The 20,144-nt window shown below is 37.9% G+C and overlaps 1 protein-coding gene and 1 non-coding gene across 9 annotated transcripts in view; one reads left to right on the top strand and one right to left on the bottom strand.

Annotated features, from left to right (window-relative positions):
- Window positions 1–20,144, top strand: part of CKAP5 (cytoskeleton associated protein 5) — a 94,715-nt gene that overhangs the window by 52,926 nt on the left and 21,645 nt on the right. For all 8 annotated transcript variants that reach the window (XM_069555617.1, XM_069555614.1, XM_069555613.1 and 5 more), the window contains exons 13-26: window positions 367–549; window positions 3,123–3,236; window positions 3,524–3,634; window positions 4,892–4,984; window positions 7,078–7,263; window positions 7,761–7,855; window positions 11,165–11,222; window positions 11,307–11,432; window positions 12,027–12,166; window positions 12,296–12,470; window positions 13,402–13,515; window positions 14,577–14,705; window positions 18,811–19,005; window positions 19,383–19,518. In XM_069555617.1, coding sequence (XP_069411718.1) covers window positions 367–549; window positions 3,123–3,236; window positions 3,524–3,634; window positions 4,892–4,984; window positions 7,078–7,263; window positions 7,761–7,855; window positions 11,165–11,222; window positions 11,307–11,432; window positions 12,027–12,166; window positions 12,296–12,470; window positions 13,402–13,515; window positions 14,577–14,705; window positions 18,811–19,005; window positions 19,383–19,518 — 1,855 coding nt within the window. The remainder of the gene's footprint in view (window positions 1–366; window positions 550–3,122; window positions 3,237–3,523; window positions 3,635–4,891; window positions 4,985–7,077; window positions 7,264–7,760; window positions 7,856–11,164; window positions 11,223–11,306; window positions 11,433–12,026; window positions 12,167–12,295; window positions 12,471–13,401; window positions 13,516–14,576; window positions 14,706–18,810; window positions 19,006–19,382; window positions 19,519–20,144) is intronic.
- On the bottom strand, window positions 9,860–9,932 carry TRNAE-CUC (transfer RNA glutamic acid (anticodon CUC)). Its single transcript has one exon. It is a non-coding gene; the product is annotated as a tRNA-Glu (tRNA).

Below are 20,144 nucleotides of genomic sequence, written 5' to 3'. Positions count from 1 at the left end.
ATTAAGTAGAGTTCTCTGTGCTCTACAGTAGGTTCTTATTAGTTATCTGTTTTCTATATGGTAGTCTATATATGTCAATCCCAGTCTCCCAAATTATCTCCCCCTGTTCCCCCCACTAAACGTAAACTTGTTTTCTACAAAAATATGATTATTATAAGCTTTGTAAATTTTTCTTTGCATAGAAATATAATGTAAGATGTCATTAATCTACTGCCAAGAAAATACAGATAGTTTATCTTTGTTGAAAAGGAAGCTTTTCTCTCTGAATTCTCATGTAGTTGTGGTTTAGAAATGACTTACTAAGTAATGTGGTGATTGTGTTTCAAAGTTGGGCTCAATAATGTCTATCTCAATTTTGTTTTCCAGATCAAAGAATGTTCAGAAAAAGTAGAGCTGGTACATGGTAAGAAAGCTGGACTTGCGGCTGACAAAAAGGATTTCAAGCCTGTGCCCGGAAGGGCGGCTGCTTCAGGGGCTGCAGGAGATAAGGACACAAAGGACACTTCAGCACCCAAACCAGGACCTTTAAAAAAGGCACCTGCTGCTAAGGTTACTAAGTGACTTGGAAAATGTGGTTTAAAAATTAGAATTTAGTGAGGTAGGGTCTGAATCTCAGGTTCATAGTCATTCTTCAGTATGATTTTATTTGAGAGATGAGCTCATTACAACATTCGGAATACAGCAGAACATATTTCAGTGAAGACAGAATATTCCAGTAGTACATTTGGTTATTGGAACCTGTATAGAGATAAAAATGATAATGAAGATATGGAAGTATATTTTAAGGCATTAGAAAGTATCATTAAATGATGAGATAGTGTGACTGGCCACTTAACATTAATAACATCACCTTGGTCATTTTGCTAATAATGCTCCAAGTTGTTGCACCAAGTTTCCATTCTGTCAAGGTACCCCCCCCCACCCACCTGCACCTTGTAGTGTAGAAGAGGGGGAAATGCTCAAGGGCAAATGTGACTTTCTTATAGTGAGCACTTTTCCTGGACTGGATTCTCTTAAGCATAAAAGTATCTGCGGCAAATGCTGTAAGTTTGATTCTCTTTCCTACCCTGAACCCCAGCCTGGAGTTAGGAGAAAAGAACTAATATTTAGTGAACCTCACTTTGTGAAGCATTTTACCTACTTAATCTCATTAAATTGTCATAATAATCCTTGAGATAAGTGTTTTGTGATCCCTGTTTTTTTCAGAAAAGCAGACCAGGGCTCAGCAAGGCTAAGTGTCTTGCACGTGCTCTTACAGCTCACTTGTTTGTTTACTCGATCTCTCCACACTGTTATTACAAGCCTTCAAGGAGAGAGAGCTTGTCATGGGTTGACCCCTTGTGCACAGAAGAGGCTCTGGCATACAACAGGAACTCTGCATATATTTGTTGAATGTCCAGAGTTGCAGAACTGGGATTTGAACCCAGGTATCTCTAGCTACAGAGCCTGTGTGCTCTCTTTCATTTTATGCTGTCTCTTCAGTACTCTGGTACAGGGAGTTGGCAGCTGTCTTCTCCTTTCTCACCAGCTCCTGCCTCTCTGGACAGTGACCTGGGCACCGCACCTTAAGACCTTTTCTCATCTTGCTGAACATTACCATGTTAGCTGGCTTTCTCTTATAAGGGATTCTTTTCCTTCCCCCTAAAATAAGCTGTGGATAGGGTAGGGAGGACCTGCTTTTGTTCTTTTGAGAAAATAAGTAGGACAATATCAGCCAATAAATCTGTTAAGCCAATAAACGTATATGTGTTTTAAAAAAATAAAGTAGAAGATTTGTTAACTGAGTTACCTCTCTAAACAGAGTACTATTACGGGAAAGGATCCAGAAGAGGTGTTATAATAAATCAGAGTGTAAAATTTTCTATTTTTACAGTTAGAAAACAAATAAATTTCTCTTTATGGGGTAGTTACTCTGAATCAGCACAGTTAGTGCTAATGTGATCTGGCAAGTGTTAGAAGTTTTCTTTGATTAAAACCCAGCATCTTAGTTTTGCTCATTACCCCACTTAAAAGCTCAGAGTATGTTCAAGATAACAGTGGTTTCAGAACAGGTCTGCATGTTCAAGACTAGTTTGGTCCTTTGTCATTTCATCTTCTTTTTAGGTTTAGGCATTTCTTAACATTCAGGCATTGCCTAACGGATACCCAGAACAGGTAGAAGGGGTGATGTGTGTTGGCATATTCACGTTGACTGCCCTTGACTGTGTACCTTATGAGAAACTGCTATTTTCTTGTGATCGTTCAAAACTGGGGTGAAACAAACTTAAATGAAGGTATTTAAATAGAATATTAGTGGATAGAATCCAGTGGGTACAATAAAAAGTATGGCCAACTGAAGTTTATTCCAGGATTGCAAAGATGGTTTGATATTAATATTAGAAAAATCGCTGAATTTATAGATCAAAAGAAATCTAATTTCAGACATTGAAAAGGAACATAATAAACTTCAGCATGTCTTCTTGATAAAAGCTCTTAACCATATAGAAATGGATGGAACTTTGACATGATTAAATATATCATTTTTATAGATTATATGAGTATATTGTTAGAAAACCCAAGCAAGTCATCTGGAAAACTTTTATAAAACAATAAAAAAAATTCAGTGAGATGGCCATCTTCAACATAACTAGAACACTCACTGAAATTGGTATAGCACTCCTATTCCTTCACAGAGTAGATAGTTCTACAGTGACTAATAATAATATAATCTCATGTTAGTGGAGTACCTCTGGTCAAATAGTGAGTAAATATTATAACTGAGGAACTGTCCTTTACTAGTGTAAGAAAGATCTAGAGGCATTTTAGAGGCACCAAACATTAATTCTCAAATTCATCTGTAAATACATGTAGTATAAAACCAGTTCATCATTTGTATTTCATTAGTCTCAATTAGCTCATTTAGAATTCGAGGTTCTTAATACAGCTTCTGTAGATTTCCCCATGAATGATCTTCACGAGGTCAGTCTGCCCTTGAAATTGCTAAATTCTGTGGGCAAAAAAAAAGATGGGTTTTTTTGTTGTTGGTTGAGTGATCCCTCATTTTAATCAGATCTGTCTAAGAATGTCTAAGAATCACTATTCTGAATCCTTACCTGGTTTAACGTTTTTCTGTTTGCTTTTAGCCTGGTGGGCCACCAAAGAAGGGGAAGCCAGCTGCTCAAGGAGGCACAGGAGGCACCGGAACCAAGAGCAAGAAGGCAGTAGAGACTAAAGAAATAGTGGAGCCTGAGCTCTCGGTCAGTCTTACCCAGCATGCCTCACACTCGGGACAGCACAAAGTCAATGCCTTCGAGGAGATTCGAGTTCTTTCTTTGCTGAGCTCTCTAACATGGTTAATTGATACCTTTTTAATTTACTGAAACTATGCCTTGGACACACTTCCCCTTTATAGTGGTGTAATAGAGTCCTCAGATAGTAAAGCACACCTTTGGGAGTGTCCTTGTGGTCTTAGTTGGGGTATTCCTACATTCTTTTCTTCTGTTTCCTTAAGCAGTTATTAATGTTAATGTTTTGTATCTTACAGATCGAAGTATGTGAAGAAAAAGCTTCAGCTGTCCTTCCTGCTACCTGTATACAGCTTCTCGACAGCAGTAACTGGAAGGAAAGGCTGGCCTGTATGGAAGAGTTCCAGAAGGTGGGCGCATGAGGATGAGTTGAATGTGAAAGAAAATTACATTATAGAGAAGTGATGAGTTGGCCGGTGAAGAACTAGTCCTAATTGCTGTGTTTTATAACCAGTGAGCATGTTTGATGGATGTTAACTAAAGATGAGGCAGGGTTTTTGTTTGCTTTTTAGCTGTGTTGGGTTTATCTTTCAACATCTGCTTTCTGTGGCTTCATAACTTTCTGTCAGGTCATAACTTAGTGCTTACTCAAGAAAATTAGGTTTGTTCTGAATTATAAGACATGAATTTTAATATTATATGGTATTAAACCTACTTGTCAAACAGATCTCTTCACTTAAACCACCCCTAATCGATTTTCTATGTTTCTCTTTTTATCGTCATGATTCTTAGAAGACTAGACATTATTACTTGGTATGAGAGGCTTCTTTAAAAAGAAAAAACCTGTGTTGGACAGGAGCACAGTGGTTCATTTCGGCACACACTCTTTGGTTCTGATGAGGAAGAGTGTGGAGAAACTGAAAGAATCCTGAGACTTGAGCCAGGAGACCTGGCTTCCAGTCCTGCATCCACCACTTGGATTTAGACCTGAATTTGTGCTTCTTTGAAACCTGTATTTATACACATCTAACCTACTCTATTCGGAGAAGGAAATGGCAACCCACTCAGTACTCTTGCCTGGAAAATCCCATGGTTGGAGGAGCCTGGTAGGCTACAGTCCATGGAGTCGCGAAGAGTCAAACACGACTGAGCGACTTCACTTTCACTTTCAGGCATTGGAGAAGGAGATGGCAACCCACTCCAGTGTTCTTGCCTGGAAAATCCCAGGGACGGGGGAGCCTGGTGGGCTGCCGTCTGTGGGGTCGCACAGAGTCAGACACGACTGAAGTGACTTAGCAGCAGCAGCAGCAACCTACTCTGCTATGTTTTTAGGAAAATCAAATAAGTCAAAATATATATAAATAGTTTCTGCCATACACTACACAAATTGAAACTGTTAATGTTACTTTCCATGGGGTAAACTATTTGTGAATTCCTGAAATGTGGAAGAAAAAAAGAGTTTCAGTGGCATCACTGTTAACAACCATATGCCAAACATCCACCTCAAGAAACAAAGCATTATAACAGAAAAAAGTAAATAAGCTCTCTCTGTGACCCACCTCATTTCCATTCCCCTCCTTCCTTTAGAGGAAACACTTCCTTGATTTTGGATATGCTCTTCCCTTGGAACTCATTATTAATCCCTTACTATCTTGTGTTACTTCAAGGCTGTTGAATTAATGGACCGAACTGAAATGCCTTGTCAGGCATTAGTGAGGATGCTGGCCAAGAAACCTGGATGGAAAGAAACTAATTTTCAGGTATTTTTAAATTAGAGATTTAATATCTTTTATTGAAGTAATTTTCATTACATCATCCTATGGAGTATTAGAGAGGTATAGTTTGGTAATGATTTAAGTCATTCAGACACTGTGTCATGTAATTTTCAATGAATGATAGAATGTATGCATTTTGATTAAACACTAACTTTAACTTTGTCCATTTAGGAGTGTGTGTGTGTGTATATATATATATAAATAAGTATTTGTGTGTATATATATATACATATATATATATACACAAATACTTATTGTTTGCTAATTCATATATATGCATTTTTCTCATTATTTAGGCCTAGAAGCCTTTTACTGTCATCTAGAGAGGAAAAACAATGAGATAGCTTTCTTATTTCTTTGGATAAACAGTAAATGTAGTCTTTAAATTGCTAATAAAAAATGACTGCATAGGCCGTTTAACTCATTAACTGATACTAGAGATGAAGTTGAGCAGTGCCGTTTTCTAGTCTTAAGAAGTAGGTGTAAAGGGGGACCCAGGAAAGTGATACGTGAAGGAGAATGAGAAGAGTTTTCTTCTCCTCTAGATGGTAAATGAAAGTGTGAAATGTATCAGGTTTATTTTTGGGTTCATGCTAGTCTCCTCTTTACTTCTGTTCTGCCACCTCTTATTCTCCATTCAGGATCCTTAGTTCCCTAGCACAGTGTTCTTAGCACTGCATTATTATATATTTTTCTTTATAATAACTTCCCGAGCATATAGAGCTCTTTTAGAGGGTACAGTGGAGCTGTTTTTAGTCTATTCACATAGCTCTGCAACTCCTACCACTATATAATTTTAGAATATTTTCATTGCCCCCCCCCTCTCCAAAAAGCCCCATACCTATCAGCAGCCACTCACTATTCCTCCCCAAGTCTCCACCCCTAGTCCCTGGCAACTATTAATCTACTTTTTCTGTGTATCACTTCTCCGGGACATTTCATCAATGGGATGATGTGACTTTTTGTGTCTGACTTTTACTTAGCATAATGTTTTCAAGGTTCATCCATATTGCAACATGTATCAACTCTGCAGTCTCTTATTGCTAGACAGTATTCCTTGTGTGGATATACGACATTTTATTTACCCATTCATAAGTTGATGGGCATTTATATTGCTTCTGCTTTGGAGCTGTTGCAAGTAATGCTGCTGTGAATATTCATGTACAGGTTTTCACGTGAACACATGTACCTACCTGGAAGTAGAATTGCTAAGGCTTATGATAACTCTTGTGTTTAACTTCTTGAGGAACTGCCAAACCTTATTCATACTAGCAGTGCAAGAGAGCTGAGCGCCTGTTTCTCTCCTTTCTTGCCAGTGCCTGTTATTTAAATATTCAAACAGGACAAAGGAAAACGTTTATGGTCAAAAGGGTCTGAAATCCCAAACACCTGCCATTGTCACTGTAACATCTTTAAATTGTTTTTCACAGTTGCTTCCATTCCTCCTCTTAAAAAGCTACAAGTCGTTTAAATCTCTCAATTTCGGGGGCTTGTGTGTGTTTGTGTATACATGAGGGTTGTAATTTTTTTGTGGGCAACTCTTAGTAGGACTCTGAGTTAGTATGGTCATTTATTATGGACTTCAGGGTGTGCACTCAGTACTGTAGGCAAATAACCATCAGAGGAGGAGAATATTACTGTATGTTTTTCAATTCATAAACTTCACACAGTAACATTGCTTGTTAGTATTTTAAAACATTGAATGGTTTGGTTTTTTTCTCTTAGCTACTTTAAAATTGATAATCAATTTTATTGATTATTAAAGTCAGCTACTTTAATTGATAATAATTAAAGAATAAAAATTATTTTGTTTCTTGGTCTAAAATTTGATTTTAGTTTGGTCATGTTCTCAGCTGTCCCTAACTGTTACATCTTCAGGCTACTATAAAAATAAGTAAATAGATAAATATTTAGGGGGAATTCCCTGATCAGTGGTTAGGACTTTGTGTTCTCACTGCCAAGGATCTGGGTTCAATCCCTGATCAGGGAACTAAGATCCTGCAAGCCACATGGCATAGCCTGCAGAAGAAAGATGTCTTTGGCTTACTTATAATTTTCTGATACTTACCCTTGTTCAGGTGATGCAAATGAAGCTTCACATAGTTGCTTTGATTGCCCAGAAGGGAAATTTTTCCAAAACTTCAGCACAGATCGTCTTGGATGGACTTGTAGACAAGGTTGGAGATGTGAAATGTGGGAACAATGCAAAAGAAGCTATGACAGCAATAGCTGAAGCGTGTGTGTTGCCGTGGACAGCTGAACAGGTCAGTGGCAGAGTGCTCTTTCTTCAGGATTCCCCAGTTTTTCCCCCAGTTTTAATTTAAGGTTATTAGTTAAACTTCAGTTCTTTTCTTCTCAAGTAAAACCACTCTGATACTGCGTTTTAATTTTTACCTTTAGTAATAACTATTGCATGATAATCAAAATTGTCTCAGTCAAGAATATTCTATTAAGGATGAGAGTAGCTTTCTCTTACGACATTACGAGAGACCACCAATGAAAAGTTGTAAACTGTCCAGAATTCTTTTTAAATTTTTTATTGAAGTAGAGTTGATTTACAATACTGTGAGAATGCCTTTAATACTACTGCCACTTACCTTATTTTCTCAAGTTAAACATTTCTGAGGCATTCTTGCCATTGCTTTAGCATCAGAAAAGGCATGCTCAATCCACTTCTACCTTAATGTCAAGCTATATTTCTATAAGAAATATGAGAGAAAACTCAGATCTGTTTGGTTTTTTGTATGTTTTTCTGTTCTAGGTTATGTCAATGGCGTTCTCACAGAAGAATCCCAAGAATCAATCAGAAACTCTGAACTGGCTATCAAATGCAATAAAAGAATTTGGTTTTTCTGGGTAAGTCAGAAAGAAAGCAAGTACTTGTTTTGCCACTCTCTTAACTGGTGATTATATTTGTTGTAGCTGTCGCTGCTTATTTCTGAGAAGCCAGAGCTCGATTGTCTAATTTACATAAAACGAAACTACCTTTGTTCCTAAAAAGCCTGTATTGGCTTGTCCTCCTGCATTTTGATATCCACTAACATGAGGGTTCTCTAAGTTATTTTTCTTCAGTATTTATGATTGAGCCACAGAAAAGCCAGTTCCAAGGATTTGTAGTTAAATACGTTTGAAAATTACTATATAAAATCAATTAGTTTAGAAATCTATAGTGCACTTTGGAAAATTAAACGCTCTTAGAAGTCCTGCAGTAAAGGTGCTTGTTTCTTTACTTTTATTAATTTATTTGGCTGCGTCGGGCCTTAGTGGCGGCACACAGGATCTTTCGTTGCAGCACATGGACTCCAGAGCCCACAGGCTCAACAGCTTCAGTGTGCAGGCTAATTGCTCCACAGCACTTGGGATCCCAGGTCTCCAACCAGGGATTGAATCCCTCTCCTCCACATTGCACTGTGGATTTCAACCTCTGAACCCCAAGGGAAGTCACACAGACGCTTGTTTAACCCTCTCTTTCCCAAAGTTATTTGCTTGTTGAACACATCGGTTTACAGTAGTCTCCCCTTGTCTGTGGTTTTTCCTTCCACAGTTTGTTACCTGCAGTCAACAACAGTCAAAAAATACTAAATGGAAAGTTTCAGAAATAATTCATAAGTTTTAAATTGTGGGCCATTCTGAGTCTCATGGTGAAATCTCACTCTATCCTGCTCAGGATGTGATTCATGCCTTTGTCCAGTGGGTTCCCGCCATTAGTCAGAGGCGCTCTCTCAGTTATCAGATCACCTCTGTGATGTTGCAGTGCTTCTGTCCAGGTAACCCTTATTTTACTTAGTAATGGTCCCAAAGGGCAAGAATAGAGATGCTGGCAATTTGGAAATGCTAAAGAGAAGGTGCAAAGTGCTTCGTTTACATGACAGAGTTCTGAACTCAGTAAGGAAAAAGGAAAATAATGTGCTGAGGTTGCTAAGATCCACAGTAAGAGCAAATCTTCTATCAGTAAATTGTAAAGGAAAAGGAAATTTCACACCTCAAACTGCAAGTATTGTAGCTGCTTAGTTAAGATAGAAAAGGCATCAAATTAGTGGATGGAAGGCATGAGCAGCAAATGTCATTGATGGGAATGTGTTCCACCCAAAAGCGTGGAGTCTGTATGAGGACTTCAGTAAGGAATGCCGTGAACAAGTGACACCAGGCCATTTAGTGCATGTGAGAATGGCCTCACAGACTCAGAAACAGGTGTGGACTGAAAAATACAGTGATTACTGGAGTAGCTGCATTTATCAGTGAAGCAGCTGCTGCCGCATTTCTGGTAGAGTTGAAAAAATTGATTAAGGAGAAAGACCACATTGCCATAACTTGTATTACAGTATATTATTATAATCATTCTATAATTATTATTTATCTCTTACTGCGACTGATTTATAAATTAAACTTTATCATAGGTACATATGTATGGGGGAAAATAGTCTATATAGTACTATCCATACCTTCCGATATCCACTGAGGGGTCTTGGAATGTATCCATCCCAGATAAGGAGGGACTACAGTTTTTATGCAGCTTATTTTATGCCAGGCACTTTCAAATAATAACTCATTTGATTTAATCATCATAGAAACCATGTGAGGTATGTTCTCTTCCTTTTATAGATGAAGAAGCTAGGGCACAGAAAGTGATCTGCCCAAGTCACAGCTAGAAAATGGCAAAGGCGAAAATTTGAACTCAGGCATTCTGGCTCTGAGAGGGAAGACTCTAACTGTTGTTCTGTGTTGCCTTTCTCTGTCCCCTGATGCTTTTCACAGGTTCTCAGTAGGCTGCTTGCAGTGTTCTCAGGTCCACCAAACGAAGACACAATACTCTAGAAATTATGTTTTTTTGGCCATGCCACGTGACTTGTAAGACCTTAGTTCCCTGATCGGGGATTGAACCCAAGCCCTTGGCACTGAGAGTACCAAGTTCTAACCACTGGACCACCAGGGAATTCCCTAGAACGTATCATTTAAGTGTTATTCAGGCAAAGAATTGTTGTGTCAGTATCTGTGGTGTCCTCCTATAGTTGAGGATATTGTTAAAATCCCTTCATAACTGCAGAGTCGTTAATGTAAAAACTACCTTTTGGCATGAATGACATAAAAGCCGTGTGAATATTTTCCTCTTTTTAATTCATCTGTGATCTGTCATTTATTCAACAACTACATATTGAGTACCTGTGTTATTCTAGTCATTTGTTCCAGACCCTCAGGAATACAGTATGGTCAAGATTAAATTCCTGTTTTCATGGAGCTTATTTGAGTAAGGGGAGATGACAGTAAACAATAAAAAATAAATCAGGAAGTATAAGAACAATGGAATAAAAATAAAGCCAGATAGGGGGTTAGTGGTAACACCTTGGAGGGTTTAGTGTAGTGTTATTCTCTGTAAGACAGAAATCCTTTCTGAAATAATGCCTGTGAGACATAGACCTTGAGGACATGAGGGGCTGATGGTAAGAGTCTGGTAGTTCTTCCGAATGCAGCTGGGGCGGAGTGAGTGAGGGAGATGGCAGTGGTAGGGGAGAAAGCTCAAAGAATAGGGGGCAGGTCCTGTAGAGCCTCAACGTTTTGAATAAATTGGAAACTATTAGAGGGTTTTGAGCAGGAGATTAACAGGGTTATTTAGACTACAGTCAGAATAGATAGGATCAAGGACAGAAGCAGGGAGACTAATTAGAAGACTGTTGAAATAATTCTGACAAGGAATTATACAGCCTTGGAAGTGTTATGACTTAGAATATATTTTGAAAATAAAACTAAACAGGATACTGGGCTTGAGAGAGAGAGGAGTCAAGGATGACTGAGGAATTTTCAAAGAAGGCTGGGAGCAACTGCAAGGATGAAGTAACTGTTTACCGAGATGGGGAAGATGAGAAGAACGGGTTTGGGGGTTGGGCCGTGGGCAGTCAGGAGCTTGGTATTGACAGATGTAGCACATCTGCTAGACATAAAAATGGAAATGTCACAAAGGCAGTTGGATGTATGATTCTGTGGATTTAGGCATAAATTAACATATTGATAGTATTTAAAGCTTACATTAGATGAGTGTAGAAAGAGAATAAGTCAAACTCAGGATGTATGTAAAGGAAGCCGGTTCTGGAGTCTAGCTTTATAAAACCCCAGTGAGTGTTTTGAGGGTTTCGTTTGTTTGTTTTTAATTTTACGTATTATTTCTTCTAGACTGAATGTGAAAGCTTTCATTAGCAATGTGAAGACAGCTCTGGCCGCCACAAACCCAGTGAGTACACAGCAGCGTGTGTAGGACGGGACAGCCAGCTTCGCGGCTCTGTCCTGACCCGAGCGGTTCTCTTTGTTCTGCCAGGCTGTGAGGACGTCTGCCATCACTCTGCTCGGTGTGATGTATCTGTACGTTGGTCCTTCTTTGCGAATGTTCTTTGAGGATGAGAAGCCTGCCCTCCTATCCCAGATAGATGCAGAATTTGAGAAGGTAAAGGTTTCACAGATGATTCAATCCATAGTTGACTTGAGAATGCTGATATGGTTAATTTTAAACTTTTAAACGTTTGGAATGAAGAATATGTATGTATTTGCATTTATATATATACAGTATCACTGGGAAGAGTTCATAAGAAACGGATGGCCTTGTGAGGAAGAGAGCAAGATAGCTGTAGTTACAGGGTGGGACATTTTCCCCTTGGAATCCTTTGTAGCTTTGACATATTAAACATTTTGAAAAAATTACAGATTCAAAAAACACACTAAATGTAACAATTTTTAAAAAATAAACTTGTCCTTCCTTGAATAAACTTTCTAGTTGAAATTGCTAAATTTTGACTGCTCTGTATTGTGTTGGACATACAAGTCAAAACAGCTTTATGATTGAGAAGTCAGATTCTGATAGGTGTGTATTAAAATACCTTTTGTCACATAGTCTCAGAATTGAAGTTTGAGTCTAATTAAAATATTGTGAATATTGTGTTATGAGGGAATATGAAAGTTTGACACAAGCACCATTCTCTCACCAGTTTGCTATCACGTTCTTCACTGAGTTCATTAGCCTCACTGACTTGTCTGTGTGTAGATGCAGGGACAGAACCCACCGGCTCCAACCAGAGGGATTTCTAAACACAGCACTGGTGGGACAGACGAAGGGGAAGATGGAGAGGAACCAGATGACGGGGGCAGTGATGCTGTGGATCTTTTGCCAAGGACAGAAATCAGGTTTACTGCTAATGATTTCTTTGATGATGTCTTAATGGTGCCTTCCACTTCTCAGTCAAGGGGACTTCTGTGACTTCTGATCCTTTTAGGCATCAGGAATTAAGGATTCTGTCTTCTGTGTTTTTTTAGTGATAAAATCACTTCAGAGTTGGTGTCTAAGATTAGTGACAAGAATTGGAAGATCAGGAAAGAAGGCCTTGATGAAGTAGCAGCCATTATCAATGAAGCAAAATTCATCCAGCCAAACATAGGTGAACTTCCAACAGCCTTGAAGGGTCGACTCAATGATTCAAATAAAATCTTGGTACGTAGAGCATGCCTCTCCTCGAAATAGAGACCCAAGTGTAGAGAACAAACATTTGGACACTAAAGAGGAAGGAAGGGGTGGGATGAATTGGGAGATTGAGATTGATACATAGACATGTCTTATGTATGTATGTATGTATGTATGAAATATATTGCTATTTATCTATTTTAATAAATAGAACCAATTTATTAAAACAGAACCTCCTGCATGGTACAGGGAACTCTACTCTCTGCTCTGTGGTGACCTAAATGGGAAGGAAATCCAAAAAAGAGATGATACATGTAAACATGCAGCTGGCTCACTTTGCTGTGCAGCAGAACTCACACAACATTACAAAGCAGCTGTACTCCAGTTTAAAAAGACCATAGCCTGTTCTTTTCCTCTCTCCTCTCCCCCTCTGTGATATGGGGCTCCTTTCCAATAACCTCAACCAGTAAGAAAAAGAAAAAGGATAATGATCACTCTATTTCTTTGAACTAGAAATAGCTTCCTTTCATTCTGAGTGTGCCTCAAGACTTGTTGGAAGATGGCAAGTTTATTAATCAAATTTTCATGAACCTGACTTGCTGTTTACAAGACCTCTGATATTATTATTTGTATATAGAACTGCTTGTAATACAAACAAGCTAAATTTTTAATTTTTAGATTTGGATTTTTATGTCACATTTTTCTTCAACTAAGCTTTACCTTACTTTAAAATTACAAAGCATTATAATCTAATCTAAAATTCTAATACTCCATTTTTATGATGATTAATGGAGAGGCCAGCACCTGAAAATTATCCAAAGCTGATTAGTATCATAACCAGCTGTTTGTTTTAAGTAGGCCAGAAACTTCTTACTGCATTGACCATATAGCAGCAAACTTTTGAAACTCTGAACACACCATGCTGTGATTTGAACATAAGGCGTCGGCTCTTCCCACTCAGGTGCAGCAGACGTTGACTATCCTCCAGCAGCTGGCAGTAGCCATGGGCCCAAACATCAAGCAGCATGTGAAGAACTTAGGCATCCCTGTCATCACAGTGCTTGGAGACAGCAAGGTATCCCTGATTCTCTTCACCGCAGCTCCATTCTGGAACAGCCAGCCACTACTTAGCTAAGAATAATCCTTTTCTTACGTGTAAGAGTGCACGTAAACAGTCTTAAACTTTTTGTAGAGAAGAGACTATTGGAAGGAAAATAATAAAACATTTTTACCTCCCAGGCAGTATTAAGGTGACCACATACCTCACCTACTAGCTTGTGACTCTTAGATAAGTTACTTATCTTCTTTGTGGTTCAGTGCTTTATCTGTGGAATTTAATTCTTTCAGGATTAAATAAGAGTCTGTACATAAAGTACCTATATCTGCCTCATATAGTACATACTGAAAAATTGTTGCTATTATGATTATGATATCATTGTTTAAAGTATTGGTATAAAGAGTGAATAAACAAAAATTTTTAGATAATGTATTTTATTTTCTACCTTTTCCCCTGAACTACTAGAATACAGTCTTCTAGTACTTCAGTAAGATATTTGCAGTTGCACAGTCCTAGAATTTGTCTCATTGAAAATTATAAGCTCTTATATGTATCCATAGATTGAATATTTGAATATGTCTACTTTTGTGTAATTCATTTAATTTGAGGAATTGGACTATTTTAATATTTTTCGCGTCATTAAATCCTTCTTATTCTGTGAGTACAAGTTAATATTAAAACAAAATATTTAAATTGTTAATAATTTCAAGCTAACCATTATGAGTTCTCTAACACATAGAATTACATCCTTTAGCAGATAACCAGGGACATGAGAGTCCCCAGAGGTTCAGGAAACAAAACCTAGGGGTTTATTCCCCTAACATGATATTTTATGCCCAGTTCAATGTTTTGCCTAATTAACTAAGTATAGGATCATTACAATTTAGAGTTTTAGTTTCTACTTTACTTTGGAGTACACCCATAGATCTAGTTGTTTCAGAGAAGATGAAGAATGTTCCACATATGTTTATTATAGATCTATGGAGAAACCTCTGTTGTTCATGTTTGCAAAGTAATACACTTTTCACTCCTTACCTCCAAACCATAGTAATAGTTTACTGATTTTCTCCTCCATTCAGAACAATGTTCGATCTGCTGCCCTAGCAACTGTGAATGCTTGGGCAGAACAGACTGGCATGAAGGAATGGTTGGAAGGGGAGGATCTTTCTGAAGAGCTCAAAAAAGAAAATCCTTTCTTGAGGCAAGAGGTTAGTACTCCAAATATGGTGTGCTCTGCTCCTGCTGCTGAGCCTACCTAATAAATATATATGTTATGGATAGAATGAGTTTCATTATAAAATAGCTAATAAAATGAAACCAAATTCCTGGAGCTTTTTTATTCATATGCTTTCTTTTTTCCTTTCCATGTGCTTTTTTAGCAATAATTTTCTAAAATTTGTGAAATTTTCTCTTTTCTTCAACTCTTAAATGGTAAAATAAGAAGTTTTAATCATGACATAAAAATGCAGTTCAACATTCAAAAATCTATCAGTGTAATCCATCATACCAGCAGACTAAAGAAAAGTCATATAGTCCTATCAATTGACACAAAAAAAGGATTTGAGAAAATCCAACACCTATTCATGATAAAAACTCTGAGGAAGTTAGTAATAATACAAGAGAATTACAACTTAAATTAAAAAACATCTGTAAATGATATTGTTAGTAGTTGAAGACGGAACACTTTCCCCTTAAGATCAGGAACAAAGCAAGGATGTCCATGTTCATTGTTATTACTCAGCATAGAACTAGAAGTTCTAGTCACTGCAGTAAGACCTAAAAAAGAAGTAAAAGGCATATAGCTAGAAAAAGAATAAATAAAACTATCCCTAATTGCAGATAACATGACTGTCTACATAGAAAATCCCAAGATACCTACAATAACCAAAATCAATAAATGAGTTCAGTAAGATTGCAGGATACAAAATAAACATAATCATATTTGACAGAAGTCAAATACATTGAACACATGCAAACTGAAGTTAAAAACACTACAATGTACAGTCACTCCAAAGAAAAGGAAACCCTTTAATGAAACCCTTAAAACAAATACAAAATACATAAACTGAAAATCACAAAATGCTGATGAAGTGTTCAAGGAAGACCCAAAGAGATGTTTGTGGATTAGAAGATTTAACATAATAGAAATGTCAGTTCTGTTCATTTAATGTAATTCCTATCAAAATTTAAGAAAGTTTTTTTTTCAGAGACAAAGTCAAGGTTATTTTAGAACTTATAGTCTAGCTAAAACAATCTTGACAAAGGAAAAAAATGGAAAGAACGATTTTACCATGTACTAGAGATTACTAAATTGCTAACATAATCAAGACACTGTGGGGAATTCCCTGGCCGTCCAGTGGTTAGGACTGCATGCTCTCACTGCCACGGGCACAGATTCAATCCTTGGTTTGCGAATTAAGATCCTGCAAGCCAAGCAGTGTGATCAGAAAGAGAAAAGACGGTGATTGCAGGGGTAAGGAGGAGGAGAATAGACACAGATAGGTGGAACTGAAGAGGAAACCCAAAAACAGACCCACACAAATGTGACCAACTAAGTTTGAAGTTACCAAAGTAATGCAGTGGAGGAAGTGTGACCTTTTCAACACATGATGCCAGAGCAGTTGACATCCAGAGACCAAAAACATTAAACTTTGGACTAAATCTCACATCTTACACCAAAATTAACTCAAAATGGATTATGGACTTAAACATAGGCCATAAAACTATGGAACTTTTAAAGATAACATAGGGGTAAACCTTCAGGATATAGAAGTTCTTCATGCAAAATATTCATAAGACTTGACACCAAAACCACAATTTATCAAAGTTAAGAACTCTTACTCTGCAAAAAACCATGTGAAGAACATGAGAAGACAGGCTAGAGTGGGAGAAAATATTTGCACTCTGGGTCTGATAAAGAATTATCATCAAGAATGTATATATTAAAAAACTCAAAACTCAACAGTTAAAAAAATCTAATTAGAAATTTGGTAAAAGACATAAACAGACATTTCCCTGAAGAGGATTACAGATGGCAAATAAGCCCATGAAAGGTGTTCAGGGTTACTGGTCATCAAGGAAATGCAAATTAAAACTACAGTGAGATAGACAACTACCAGAATTACTAAAATTAAAAATTGTGACAACATGAAACATCAACAAGAATGTGGAGAAACTTGAACACTCCTGGTGGAAATGCAGAATGATATAGCCACTCCAGAAAGTAGTTTGGAAGTTTCTTATAAAGCTAAACATGTAGTTAACTTTCAGTTCAGTTCAGTCACTCAGTCATGTCCAACTCTTTGCAACCCCATGAATCGGAGCACGCCAGGCCTCCCTGTCCATCACCAACTCCCAGAGTTCACTCAAACTCACGTCCATTGAGTCGGTGATGCCATCTAGCCATCTCATCCTCTGTCGTCCCCTTCTCCTCCTGCCCCCAATCCTTCCCAGCATCAGAGTCTTTTCCAGTGAGTCAACTCTTCGCATGAGGTGGCCAAAGTATTGGAGTTTCAGCTTCAAAATCAGTCCTTCCAATGAACACCCAGGACTGATCTCCTTTAGAATGGGCTGGTTGGATCTTGCAGTCCAAGGGACTCTCAAGAGTCTTCTCCAACACCACAGTTCAAAAGCATCAATTCTTCGGCGCTCAGCCTTCTTCACAGTCCAACTCTCACATCCATACATGACCACTGGAAAAACCATAGCCTTAACTAGACGGACCTTTGTTGGCAAAGTAATGTCTCTGCTTTTGAATATGCTATCTAGGTTGGTCATAACTTTCCTTCCAAGGAGTAAGCGTCTTTTAATTTCATGGCTGCAATCACCATCTGCAGTGATTTTGGAGCCCCCCAAAAATAAAGTCAGCCACTGTTTCCACATCTATTTCCCATGAAGTGATGGGACCAGATGCCATGATCTTAGTTTTCTGAATGTTGAGCTTCAAGCCAACTTTTTCACTCTCCTCTTTCACTTTCATCAAGAGGCTTCTTAGTTCCTCTTCACTTTCTGCCATAAGGGTGGTGTCATCTGCATATCTGAGGTTATTGATATTTCTCCCAGGAATCTTGATTCCAGCTTGTGCTTCTTCCAGCCCAGTGTTTCTCATGATGTACTATGCATATAAGTTCAATAAGCAGGGTGACGATATACAGCCTTGACGTACTCCTTTTCCTATTTGGAACCAGTCTGTTGTTCCATATATGACCCAACAAATCTTGAGCAGTTATTCCAGAAAAAAGAAAATTTATGTTTATGCAAAAGCCTATAACAAATGTTCATAGCAACTAATTCAAAATAGCCAAAATCTGGAAACAGATATCTTTCAGCAAGCGAATGTTTAAACGAACTATTATATGTCCATATATGTAATACTGTTCAGCAATAAAAGAAAGAAATCACTGATACATGCAACAAGTCAGTTAAATCTCCAAGGAATTGTGCTGAGTGAGAAAGCCAGTACCAAACAGTTCCATATTATATATGATTCCATTTAGATAACTTTGGAATCTCGTGATTTAGAAATAGATGACAGATTAATAGTTGCCAGAGATTAGAGAGGAGGAGGGGGAGGGACATGAGTGTGGTTATAAAAGAGGCAACATGTGGGATTCTTGGGATGGAACTATTCAAAATTTTGACAGTGGTGGTGGATACATTAACACAGGATAAAATTGTAGAGAACTAAATATACACACATACACAAATGAGAAAAAGTCCAACTGGAACAATCTAATCAGTGGATTGTATAGGAAATGGAATAAAGAGTGCATGGGCGCTCTCTGTATTATTTCTTATAAGTGCATGTGAAACTGCAATCATCTGGATAAATATTTCAATTAAAAATAGATACAAATATACATTATTTTAGAGGTATAGGGAAACACTCTCTTAAGTGAGGCAGAAAACAGAAGTCCTGGTAAAACTTGTCATCTTCTGATCAAATAAATATTTTGGATCTTCTCTAGCTGAATAGTTCTTAGAATTAAAAGAAATGTGTAAGTTTTTCTTCTTTAAAATGCATTCAGTTCAGTTCAGTTGCTCAGTTGTGTTCGACTCTTTATTTAGAACAATTAAAACTTTATAGCTTAATGCTCAAATATGGTCCAAAAAACTTTGTCCTTACTTTAACTGATTGTCAGCATTGCAAATTTGTTATTTCATTGAACAAGAAAATAACTGATTTCATATTGGAAAATTGCAGTGTGAGAACTAATTCAGTGTTTGGTACTGATGAAATAATTAAGCTTAAGATCAGAAATAATAACAGTTTTCTACACGAATTATGTAACTGGTCTTTATTTCTTTTGACAGCTTCTGGGCTGGCTGGCTGAGAAACTACCGACTCTTCGTTCCACCCCCACAGACCTTATCCTTTGTGTTCCCCACCTCTATTCCTGCCTAGAGGATCGCAATGGAGACGTGCGAAAGAAGGCCCAGGACGCCTTGCCGTTCTTCATGATGCACTTAGGATATGAGAAAATGGCCAAAGCTACTGGGAAACTAAAAGTACTTCACTTATTATTGCTGCTGTTAAAAGCCATTAGAAAAATATTGAACATGAATTTATAGAGGCAAAAGATCATATTACTTCCTATGAGTTTCAACTTGAAATCCCAATGAGAGCACAGATCAAATATTTAGTAGTGTAGAACTTCTAAAGAATCTGCTGGCTTTGCAGGGATGAAAATTGTGACCTTCTAGAATGGCAGCTAACTTAGTGTGACTTCATAATGTGTTACTTCTCTTGCATTGTGTGCTGCCTCCCTTCATTGGTATTTCAAAACCAGGAGCTCAAAGATTCGTTTGACAGCAGATCTGTTAGTAAGCATAGTATGGGTATATCATTTCTGTGGCCTCTCACCTCTTTTATATTGTCTCCCTAGCCAACTTCTAAAGATCAGGTGTTGGCCATGTTAGAGAAAGCCAAAGCTAACATGCCAGCCAAGCCCACTGCATCTGCTAAAGCAACATCCAAACCAGTGGGAGGGTCAGCTCCAGCCAAATTCCAGCCTGCCTCAGGTAACTTTATTTTGAATGGGTTATAGGGGAATTAAAATAGCCGCGGGAACTCTTAAAGAAATCCAACCTTCGTTTTTAAATCACAGTTTCTCATGGCTTAGATCCCAAGCCTTCCCTCCAACTCCTCAAGTTGCCTTTTTTCCTGCCAGTAACTGTGCTGAGGGTTTGAAGATAATTAACTTGATTTCCAACTCCAAAAAGCAGTTTTGGAGCAGCACAGTGAAATACTCCAGAAAGCAAGTGCTCAGTTTTTAAGGTTTCCATAACTATTTTCTGCTATTGGATATTATAGTTAGAAGGGGAATTGGGGCCATCTGGCTGAATCCCCTTTATTAACAGACAAGAAATACCAGAGGTTAAGTGACTTGCACAGGGTCAAACAGCCAGTCAATGTCTGAACCAGGAGGACTCTGCTTCCTCATTCTTCCCTTGCACTTGGCTATTTGCTGATCGATTCTAATATTTATTGAATTCTCTGGCAGTCCAGTGGTTAGGACTCCATACTTCCACTGAAGCAAGGGGTACTGGTTCAATCCCCACTGGTCACAACAACAACAAAAAAGCAGCATTCAAATATTTATTCAACTTTGTCAAGGAAAAATTCTTGACTTCTTCATCCTAATGTT

The sequence above is a fragment of the Ovis canadensis genome, chromosome 15 (genome assembly GCF_042477335.2).
Source record: "Ovis canadensis isolate MfBH-ARS-UI-01 breed Bighorn chromosome 15, ARS-UI_OviCan_v2, whole genome shotgun sequence".
Taxonomy (NCBI): domain Eukaryota; kingdom Metazoa; phylum Chordata; class Mammalia; order Artiodactyla; family Bovidae; genus Ovis; species Ovis canadensis.
This window is presented reverse-complemented; position numbering and strand designations above follow the sequence as displayed.